The sequence below is a fragment of the Akebia trifoliata genome, chromosome 11 (genome assembly GCF_017979445.1).
Source record: "Akebia trifoliata isolate Shusen 1 chromosome 11, ASM1797944v1, whole genome shotgun sequence".
Lineage (NCBI taxonomy): Eukaryota > Viridiplantae > Streptophyta > Magnoliopsida > Ranunculales > Lardizabalaceae > Akebia > Akebia trifoliata.
In genome coordinates this window covers 8,463,724-8,475,781 of record NC_141385.1, presented here as the reverse complement: position 1 = coordinate 8,475,781, position 12,058 = coordinate 8,463,724, and the positions used below count along the sequence as shown (strand labels likewise).

Sequence of the window (12,058 nt, the reverse complement as noted above, 5' to 3'; positions counted from 1 at the left end):
TAACATTTTATCTATACCTCCTCCTTCCTTTAACAACACACACAAATAGGATTTTTGAAATTTTGGATATCCAAGGGATTTTCTACTGGAGATAAATCACAGATCTTTTCTCTAGAGGTTTTTTAAGATGAGGACATTTATTATAATAAATAAGACAGAAGCTACTACTTTTGAGGGATATATCTATATTACACTAATAATATAATAATATAATATATTTATCTCTATATGTACATAGAGATAATTTTATAATACGTAGTGGTTGAAAAATAAATTTTCTTTTTTTTAACAGCTTTTTGCCCCTTCACCTGCTCTCTCTACCCAGTCAAATTCACATAACCACGCACGCACGCACCACTCAAATAATGCCAAAGTATTTATCCTTGCAGTTGTTGGATATATTAAATGCAGTCAAGTCAACACATTCGACAGTATTAATTGTCACTCATGCGCATGCCCTAATCTCTCTTGTTTCAAAAGAAGACTCTGGTCAAACCAAATAGATAGAAGAAAAACATGCATTGAGATCATGTTGGAACAATTTAACATAAATAGGTGGAGAGATTGAACAGATTGCAATAGATGGTAAATACCATTAACATAAATTGTAGATCAAATAATTCAGATATACATTGTTAATTTCTCGCAACAACATTAATCAATGGAAGAATAAAAAAAAAAAATAATAATAATTCCAGTAAGAGGCACAAGTATTGTAAAACCTGCCACCCACCACTGACGACAAAGCTGTTTACGCTAGAGTGAAGCAAGAAATCAATATACAGTGCCGGCGCTGGACTTTCCACATTTCTTCAACGTACTTCGGTGGTGCTGGACTTTACACATTTCTTCATCGTTCTTCAGTAACTATCCCCATGTAGTGCTGGGGCTGAACTTTCCTCATTTCTTCAATGTTCTTCGGTAACTGGATACACTTCTATCGATGCAAATCTTGATTCCCCCTGTAAACACGAAGAGGGGAAAAAGCATATAAGTGAAAAAGATAAAAAAAAAAACTTTTCCTACTCTAAAAAGCAATATTCAATAAAAACAGTAAATCATTAGTGAAACAAGCATTTTTCAGCTCTCTGGATAGCATTATGCTTCAACTCCTGCAAAAATGAACATGAATTTCAGGAACTCAACCAAACTGTTACTAAGAATAAAAGAAAAAATATAATCTAATAAGAGGTTACAAGCCTAGAAAAACTCCTTCCCTCGTCAACCTGCAGATACTAATATAAACAATATGGAAATAAAATTAAGATTAACTTCTACCCGAACACAACCTATAACAGGCCCTTCATTTGAACCAGCAAAAGACCTGCACTCTTACATCATTCAAACAAACACCACACATACCTAACATCCATCTCTAGTCATAAACTATCCAATCTCACGATTACACAACAGATATAGAGCACTCAATAACAAAAACAATTCATTCAAGTAGAGCCACCCTTACCAACAAAGGGAAGTTAATAGTACTACAAAATAGCAGACATGAAATAGAAGAGATAAGAAGACACATGATAATAAATTAAATATAAAAATCAGAATTTGAGTTTACCAATGTCTCTCAAGAATGAATAATAGTGCATTTAAGTTTAGAAATAAAAGAGAATGCAAATCAAGTCTAATAGAAGTTCTTCATAGGTAATTAGAGCATGTTTAAGGTGCTACGTAATAGTCAAAGTTACAGGACGAGCTACATTCCATAATATGTTCCTACAGACAGATGAAACACATTGGTTCCCCTCTTAATGTTCAGAATCAACTTCTGCTCTTCCACTATTGTCCCGAAACAAGAAAAATAAAGAGGAAAAAAAAAAAGTAATAAAAAAAAGAAGAAATAACGGTGGGGCATGGGAGAAAAGAAGGGGGAAGGGTGGAGATGGAAAAAAAAAAGGCAAAGAGGACCCTTTCAACGATCTAACTCATATCCATGCCGTCTCCAATTGGACTGCAGATTGGAGCGACCGAAGAGAAAGACCTCTCAAAAGGAGAAGGATGAAGTTGAGCACTACGCCTGCGCTTATTAGAAGCACAGCTGTCAGGGGAGGAATTCGAATTCTCCACTTCGAGTTTCCTCCGGACTCCTCTCACCGCTTGTTCCTCCACTGGTGTAAGAGGGAAAACCTGCCCGCTCACTCTGCAAAGAGAGCTATGGTTATCGTAAAGGATTCTCTGGTTACAATTTTTATCACAGATATGTGTGATTCCTGTTTGCTTGCAGAGATACATGTTTCCACACACATGTTCGTTTTGGCATCGCCAATCACATTTGTGACTTGGGATTGCCCCATCACGACCGAGAATACTCGACAAAAAAATAACATTCGTGGGTCCGGCAACCATAGATTTTCCAAATACCTCCATCGCTTGCTTTCAAACTTTCGAGTTCTACACGCCAAAGACCTTGCCTCGCGTCTTTGTTCTGCAGAGCCCAACAACACAAGGACAAGGAAACAGTCAAATACGACGCAAATGTCCTTGGCTCTCTGCATAGAAGATGAACCCAGTTGTTCGAAACTAAATTTCTATCCAAACAAAACCCTAGATCCAAATTTTTTACCAAATATACCAAGAACAAAACTAATTAAAACATAAGTTCGGTCATATTACACTGATCCTTATTTGCTTTCAAGAACACCTGTTTTCAAAATTACCAAACCCATAAAACGAAATTTCTATAAATCATTCCATCCAAACAAAACCCTAGATCCAAAATTTCTACCAAAGATATAGTTGTAACCACTAACCAGAAGCAGATAATTTGACACTGGTTCTTGTTTAAATTTAAGAACACCTATTTTCAAAATTACCAATCAACTAAACAACACCAATATCGGTTGAACCTTACAAATTGCACCATTAAAAAAGCTCCAAACTTCAATTAGAACCTTAATGTAAATAAATCACCAACATTTGCTAACAAAGAAACATAATCGGACAAACAAACACACAGTTACAGAATAAACAACCATAATTGACGTAACTTTATACTCAGAAACCCTAGAATATCAAGAACAAGAGATACAAACTGACAAGTTTAAAGATCTACCTAGGAAACCTAAAATCTGAGAAGAAATGAACCCTAGTAATTCAGTTGAACCTTACAAATGCATATATAAACAAATTGCACCATCAAAAAAGCTCCAAACTTCAATTAGAACCTTAATGGATAGAAAGCAACAACATTTGCTAACAAAAAAACATAATCGAACAAACAAACACAAACTTACAGAAGAAATAACCATAAATGACGAAACCTGATACTCAGAAACCCTAGAATAACAAAGATCAAGAGAGACAAACTTACATGTCTGAAGATCTGCGGAAGAAAACTAAAAAAAACTGAGAAAAAAACAAAGAACTCGAACTACGAAGAAACCGAAGATCACCCCACTCTCGAACCCAAATCAACTCCTCTTCCTCCTTTCCAAACTCCACGTATAGAACAAAACGCCTTCGAAGGCTACGAGATTGGGTGATATTTATAGAAAAAAGTTACCCTAAGCAGTTGAAAGACAAAGTAGATGAAATGAAAGTGAAATTACGATCAAATTAGACTAAATTTGCATTTGGAGCTACAAAAGTGGATCACATTGGATATGTAAAGTCAGAAGTAGAACGAGTGAAACGGAATAGCTTTCGTCGTTTGTGTGACGTGTCCATCGTAGGTCACTTGTGATGAAAAACGTTGAAACGGGAAAGAAGGGAAGAATATATTTTTGATACTAACATTTACATCAGTAAATGATATTTATTAATTCCGTTGAGATGTTTTATAAAGTGAACTAATGATTGGACTTGAAATTTGTCAAATTGAATTAGTGTCGGACCTTTGTTCAATTTGGTTGAATCAACTTATTTTGTTAAAATTATTAAAAATTAAAATATATAAAAGAAACAAAAAATCATAAGTTTTTAAAAACTATATTAATTTGGTTGTAATGTTATTGAAATGGACCCATGATTGGACTCAAAATCTGTCTTATTGGTCGGATCAGGCCGTGAGTGTGACCATTGTGATAAAATTCTTTTTATTATTTTTTTTTTCTGCAAAAGTCACAATTACTTCATAATTCTTTCAATCGAGGTCCAATTTATATATATAAAAAAAAGTGAAAAAATATATTTTTATATTATAAAAATGAATAATTTTATTGAATAGTATGTTTAATATATGAACTATATATACACCTTCATATTATTCAAAGTAATAATTTATTTTTATTTTTAGTTTTTATCCAATTTAATCATTTTTTTTTTAATTTTTTCCTTGTAAATTATTCTCAAACCTTGACTTTGTCATTTTGTGACCGACTTATATTTTATAAAAATATTAAAATTATATATATATTTTTTCTAAATTAGTCAAATATAAATGTGATTGTTATGTTTTAAAAAGAGGATTCATGATTGGACAAGAAATTTGTCAAATTGGTCGACCCATGTTCAATTTGGTAGGTCCCATTCGTTGTCATTAAAGAAATTAAAAATTATACATAATTTTATTTTTTGAACTACCTTTAAATCAATTTTCATCAAAAGAAACACAAAAATTGGGGGTGACTTTCTTATGAATTTAATAAAAATCACTAATTTAATCCAGTTTTCAAAACATCCGTTGATCATTGTTTATGTTCTATATCGTTACCATCTTATATTAAAATAATAAAGAGTCAGGATCCACAAACTCCTGAAAAAAAATAATCTTGACCATTTATACGTGAGATCAATCAATTAAGATAAAAGATGTATCCCGAAAATATATTTTGAATCTCTAAGATTAATTTCAATTGTCGGATCTCTCGCGTATCCACAATTGAGATTGTGTGTAACATTGATGAGTTCTGTCCAATAGATTCATACGCAAAAGTCAGGCAAAGAATTAGATGTATTATTACTAAAATCGGTGGTTAGCAGGAAGTACCAATCAGTCGGTTTTATTTTATAATTGTTATTGGAGGAGCGATTCACAAGACTGCGAGTACAATGTACTGTTCCTATAGCAAAATACGGTTTCTACGTGGCAAAGTTTTATTGGAAAACAATCACATTGGCTTGCGTGCAATCTTAAAAAAAAGGCTTGACTAGGAGTTCAATGTGTCTTAACTTCCTATTCAAACACGCCACGTAGACAACGGAACGGGACACCGTTCTGGATCGCAACTCATAGACTAAAGCGTGTTTTTCACGTGATAATATTAATTACGTGTGAATGGAGAGAGAGATTAACGGAACGATTGGCCTATGAATTAGGGACACGTTGAAAAATAATTGACTATGATAGATAGGATAAGACGTCAGTTTTAAGGGAGAAATTATTGGTTTATTTAGAGATGCCCTCAATGTTTTAGTGAATATTTGAAATATCCCTATATTTTAAAATTAGTTACATTCTTCCCTTGACATCAGTCTATTCTAATATACTAATAAAAAATAACTAAAGTACCCGCATCTTCACTTTGAAGCAAAAAAAAAAAAAAATCCTAGATTTTCCCCTATGAAACCTAATTATCCTTAATCTTCTGAGTAAATTTAATTACCTTCATCTTTATCATATAAGTGGAATAGTTCGAAGATGACGTAATTATAATAGAAAAATTAAGAGTTTTTTATTTAGAGTTAGTAAAATGAAGACATCTAAGTCTCTTTCATCGGTCTTTTAGAAAAGATCAAGGTCAAGGGATTTCATGTAATCAACTTGAAAACATTGGGGTATTTCAAATATTCATCAAAATGTTGACAGATGTGTCTAAATCATCTATAAATATGTTATCCAAGATAAACTATCATGTGTGATGTTGATAGGTTAATTTGAATAAATCTCGAGGAAAATTTAATGATCTCAACGTTAAGGAAAAAACCTTCGTAACGACAACAAGAATCCATGGTACGTGTTTTTTATTAGCTTTTGGCCCATCTCTTGGTCTAAATGCAAATTAAAAGTCAGCTTGAACCGTGCTTTGTACTCAATTGTATATGATATTTCCCTCGAGTGTAATTTCCAGCCATTCTATGGGGGACCACGGTTTCGAATCCCGGTTTGACTTTTCGTCTCGTTCCTCGAGATGAATAAACTACTATCTTATAAGATTAATATTTTATCTTGTTTAGTAATAAAATCATATTTTAATTAAATAATATGTATCTAAATTTTTTAAAAATTAATTATTTTACTTAACATATATATATATATATAGGGTCCCGTTCGCCACCCTTAGTTTTACCACACACTTTAACAAACGCATTTTGTCTTACATGGGTTAGAAGTTTCGGAATGAGCTGATTTTTGGTGAGGATGATCTCTATGGTGAGGAGATCATCCTCACCAAAAATCAGCTCATTCCAAAACTTCTAACCCCATCAAAATTAATTTACAAAAAATGGACGGTCCACGATTTTTCAACGTGTAAACATGGGGCTAAACATTTCGGAATGGGCTGATTTTTGGGGAGGATGATCTTCTAATCATAGAGATCATCCTCACCAAAAATCAACTCATTCCAATACTTCTAACCCATGTAGGACAAAAAACGTTTGTTAAAGTGTGTGGTAAAACTTAGGGTGCTGAACATTTCCCATACATATATATATATGGGTAGCGTTCAAGGGCAAACTTTTTAGCAAACTTTTTGGCAAAACATTTTTAAAACATGGGTTAGAGGTTTTGGAATGGGCTGATTTTTGGTGAGGATGATCTTTACGGTGACTAGATCATCCTCACCAAAAATCAGCCCATTCCAAAACTTCTAACCTATGTTTACCAGCTGAAAAATCGTGGACCGTCCATTTTTTGTAAACTGTTTTTGATGGGGTTAGAAGTTTTGGAATGGGCTGATTTTTGGTGATGATGATCTCCTCACCGTAGAGATCATCCTCACCAAAAATCAGCCCATTCTAAAACCTCTAACTCATGTTTTGAAAAATGTTTTGCCAAAAAGTTTGCTAAAAAGTTGGCCATTGAACGCCCCCCTATATATATATAAAACTCCGTTGATTCAGTCGAATTTTATTGACTCTGATGAGATTTTCAAAATCTCGTCTACGACGAGATTTGAAATCATGAATGGGATGCTTATTCTGATTTTAAGGATTTGTTTGGGAGATTTTTCTTTTTTTAATAATTTATCCAGCCTCACTAACTTTTTTCTTATAAATTAAGAGGCCCAATATTTTGTTTTTTGGATTTTTGTAGCGTCAAACCCATGAGGCTTTACATTAACATGACCATTAAGATTTGAGGAAAAAAAAACTCAGATTTCCTAGACATCGAATCCTATCTTCTAAGAATTAATAACACCATTTTTTCCTAAGTATATCTTTTTCTTGGAAATTCCTAACGTCGCAATGGTCATGTTGACGGAGAGTAGGGTAGGCAACGGATCGGTTTTGTACCGGATCAATACCACTCCTATAACGATTCGAAAATTTTTAAACCTGTATCCAATCAGATTAATGAATATATGAAACGAATATGATCCGTTTCATCTTTAATTTGATATCAATCCCATCTGAACACATGCCTTATTTTCAATTTATCAATATTTAAAAATATAAAATTTAAATAAAATACATTTTTCAATTACAAATATAAAGGGAAATAAAAAAGACAACCGTTTTATCTGTATGTATTTATATAAAATTAAGAATAATAAGAAAAATATAAAATTTTGTTTGGATTGAATTTTCTTTCATAACAGATTGGGGTACATCCGAATCCAGTCTGAAATTGTATCCTATCTAAGATTTCAATCCTAATCTAATTCAAAAATCTGAATGTTTTATATTTTTTTCAGATCGATTCGGACATCAAATATATTTCAAATCATTGTCAACCCTAATGGAGAGCTTCAACTCGTACATTGAAACTAGCATTTTAAACCTCAACAAAAAAAACTTGATTTTTCTCTTCAAAATCAATCATCTTCAATCTCAAGATTCTATCTACTTGAACATTCAAATCTCAAGGCAAGATATGGTTTTTTTTTTTTTTTAAGTGTTCGAGGATGATGGATTTGGGGGGGAAAATAAAAAACTTTTTTTGTGGCTAGAGATCGAAGATGAAGGCATATTTAAGTTCTCTAACATTAGTCTATAAGAGAGACTGAGCTCAAGGGACATGTCATCAGTTTGAAAACACAAGAAGATCTCAAATATTAACCAAAATGTTGAGGGGTGTATACAACCCCCCCCACCCTCACCTTTATTTTTTTTATTTCTTGGGTTGCACAAACACATACATTACTACATTAGGTGGGGCAAAGGAATTTCCTAAGTGCACGTCTCATTCAAATCATATTTTTGATATATAATATAAATTATTTGGGGTTAAAATAATAAAGTTCCCTTAAACTCCACTCTACCTAACACTGCATTTATTTGATGATTGAGGGAAGTAGTAAGGCGAACACTTATGATTCCAATATTATTTGTTAGTCCCAATTTTCAAAATATTTATAAAAAATTGTATATATAACCATTTTGGTAATTATTTATTTATAGCAAAAGAAGTAACCTATTTTACAATTATCTTATTGAATTTACTTCTATTTTGAATTAGAAGGCCGCATGAAACCCAATGTATTGAAAGGGCTTATTTGTAATTTAAAATATTGGTTAATTTATTTTTTTAGATTAGATGGTAAAAATGGATATTTTGATAATTTTAAAAATTAGCAACATGACTTTAGAGTTGTAGATTGCAATTTTCTAGGTTTTTTACTAAATAACCCTCATTATACTAAGTGTAGACACCCCAATTTGAACGGATCTCAAAAGATTGTTTTTCTAGTAAATCCGTCAATGGGTCTAAAAAGTCCAAATTCCTGAAATTCGACATTTTGATTAAATCAAATGTCCTAAAGACCCCTAAAGGTTTCATAGCTCCACAATAAGGCCTTACAAGTCCCTCACCTTCTCTATCTCCTCGAAAACATCATAAACCCAACTAAGGCCACTAATATTCAATCACCTAAATCTCATTTTAGTCCCATCCTAAAACAAGTCTAACCCAAGCCAACATCTTAACCTAACCTAACCTAACCCTAAGCCAATGCAACCCAACTACAGCTTAAACCTTAGACTCAAGCCAACTTTAAAACCTCAATCCTCATAAAGACAAAAACCCAACACATATCCACACCCATGATCAACACCAATCAAGGTCCATGCAAATCTTGATCATCAAAAGGGACATTTGTCACCACCACCCTTCACCTTCTTAAATTCTTCTAACCAACTTCATCATCACCCTAAAAAAGTAAACCAATCCACACCCATGTCATAATCTATCCACATCATTCCATTAAAAAACAATCAACTCACATCCCTTCCCTTTAATCAACTCACCTAACATATACCTCTACACCCTTGGGACACTTGTCACCATCTCTTTTACCCTTCCAAAACCTAACCACTTAATCCCTTACACAAGTCATTCTCTTAACCAAACATCCCACTTTTTAACTCCACCTAACACTCAACATATATAGGTTAAAGAATCCAATCCATTTAGGTTCAAAGTGGTCAATTCCCATCACCATACACAAATACCCATCTCCAACCTCCAAGTAACATTGTTCTCATACCTACACTTCATACCATTACCTTCTAACATTTCCCCTTTGAAAATTTTAACCCTAAAAGCAACTTAGAAAATCTATAAATACCCTACATTTGCCTTTAAAAAAGGACTCATGTTCTCAAGCCTTATAGGACTCAGAATTATCAACTCCTCTCTACTCAACTCTATTCCTGTTACTACATCCTTTCCTCTAAAAAAAAACACATAAATTCCATTGAGGACCTAAAAAGAAAAAGAATAAATAATAAATAAAAAAAGAAGTCCAGACCTCAAGGTGGGTTAGAGAAATCATAGCCTCCCATCTTTCCCCTCTCCATTTTCCTTTTTTACATCTCCCTTCACTTCTTTAATTTTATTTTTAGAAAGCTTTTAAGATATAATGTTCATCCTTCCCTATCTTTGATAAATCAAATTTCAACTCGATCAAAAGTGTAGGGGTTGTAATCACCTTCAAAAGAAAGTCATTTTAAACCCTTAAACAACTTTTGCACACATCTCACTCAACTCATTTTGAGGTAATCAGTAATTAGATCATTCTCAACCCCATGAGAATGGACCCCTAACCACTAACCAATATTTTTCAAAACTATGTTCCTACAGCTATATTTCTATAAAGATCATCTTTTTCAATGAAATGATTTTTATAATCCGAACTGATAGTGAATCCCTTTTGAGGGTACAAGTTGTCGATCATTTGACTTATTTATTTATTTATTTTGCTTTATTCGAAAATGACTATGTCTTTCAAGGTTATCGTCATTTGATGGAAAGAGAGGTATGCCTAGCACCTTTCCATCTCTCTAATTGAACCCTTACCTAGATCTTAGGTTGATCGGTGTCTTAATCCATACGAGAGTCACTACGATGCCAAAATGACACTTTTTTTTTTTCAAAAAATACCTTCCGGATGACCATTCACACCCTTTTATAAAAAAAATGGTGACAACTCCAAATTCTCATAGAAGTGATCTTCAGATTCGAAAATCACATATCTATACTAAGTTTATAACTATAAAAATAGAGTCATTTAGGACTATTCAAAAGGGTAGAGATCTTTAGTCTAAGCCCCTTTGTTAGCCACCCACAAGAATTTATCCCTACTTACCTGGTATGTGTGGTTTGTGGGGGTATTGTATGTACCTGAGGGATTTTGATGATATATGATGTTCTAAGTGACTAGTTGCCTTATCCCTACTAGTCAGGCCTTCAGGTTTGAACCCCGTCTTCGAAAAGGTGTATTTTTTAAATAAATAAATAAACATCTACACTTGTTAACAAATATTTTAAAATTATGTTGATCAAAAACTCATTTGATTTGATAAAACATCTTATTTGATCATTCCAGACTTTCCATTAGTTGTATATTAAAAATCAAATAAAATATAAGTAATTAGTCTCCTTCAATCCTTAAAATTAGTAAATGAGAGTAAATCAAGTGTCTAGAATTACTCAATCAATCCACCATACTCTCCTTGGCATGGTTTTAAAACTCGTTTTGACGTCTTGTCTCATCCATGAACAAGACTGAGTCGTCTCAAACGAGACTTTGATTTATTTGAATAGTCTCAGACTAGATTTAAAAAAAGGCCTTAGAATTAGAGCAAACCATATCTTTTGGTGTTAGGCACTAGAGCTGTCAATGGATGGGGTTAGAACCCAAATCAGATCCGATAACTAAATGTCTGGATCTAGTAGTTGAGGTCCAATTAGGACCCAAACCTGATAAGAATCCGTTCTGATTGCTTATCAGATCAGAAGTTCTGGATCAACCACTTCCAATCAGATAATTAATGTGCTTAAAATTTAGGCATCATGTATATTTGTTTATTGGTATTTTATTTAGACATATTATATTTATTATTTTCATTAATTCAATCCGGTCGGATTAGAACTGGTCCGAAAATATTGGTTTTCTGATCAAATCCTTAACAATGCACATATCACATCAGATCAAGCGCGGAATTAAAATGACAGATCCAATTAGGTATGGATTGGGTTTGGTTTTAGTGAAATTCTTATTGGATCAGTATTAATTTGGTGGCAATCCGATCCAAACTCGACGTGCTGACCACCTGACAGGCATTATTCTCTCTTAGGTCCATGAGTTTAAGTGATGAGCAAGGGTAAAAAAAAGAGTTGAAGATGGCAAATTTTGAAGAGAAAAATAAAGATTTTTTTTTTTTTTATTTAGAGGTTGAAAATGAGGATATTTGGTCATTTTTCATCAGTGACCAAGGTCAAAGAGGTTACAATCAATTTAAAATTTTATGGGAATATCTCAAATTTATCAAAATGTGGAGGGGTGCAAAATAATTAAAGTAAAATGGTGTAATTTTAATTTGGTTCGCTGCACTTGATGAACACAAAGCGAATCGTATCACAAATTGGTTTGGTTCGAATCAATTTGCGGTTCTGTATCTCATTAGCGAATTAGGTAACCCAGGTTTATTTCGGAGATAGGTT

The 12,058-nt window shown here is 33.0% G+C and overlaps 1 protein-coding gene across 1 annotated transcript; it reads right to left on the bottom strand.

Annotated features, from left to right (window-relative positions):
* Nucleotides 1-1,133: 1,133 nt before the first annotated feature.
* On the bottom strand, nt 1,134-3,480 carry LOC147390734 (cyclic AMP-responsive element-binding protein). The gene is made up of 2 exons (XM_086458867.1): nt 3,323-3,480; nt 1,134-2,437 (listed from the first exon to the last, which is right to left on the bottom strand). Exon 2 carries the CDS (start codon nt 2,377-2,379, stop codon nt 1,933-1,935), a length of 447 nt encoding a protein of 148 aa, XP_086314993.1. The 5' UTR covers nt 2,380-2,437; nt 3,323-3,480; the 3' UTR covers nt 1,134-1,932.
* Between the last annotated feature and the right edge of the window lie 8,578 nt (nt 3,481-12,058).

Excerpts from the sequence above, each read along its gene's own strand:
- LOC147390734 (XM_086458867.1), bottom strand. The coding sequence starts at position 2,379 with ATGGAGGTATTTGGAAAATCTATGGTTGCCGGACCCACGAATGTTATT.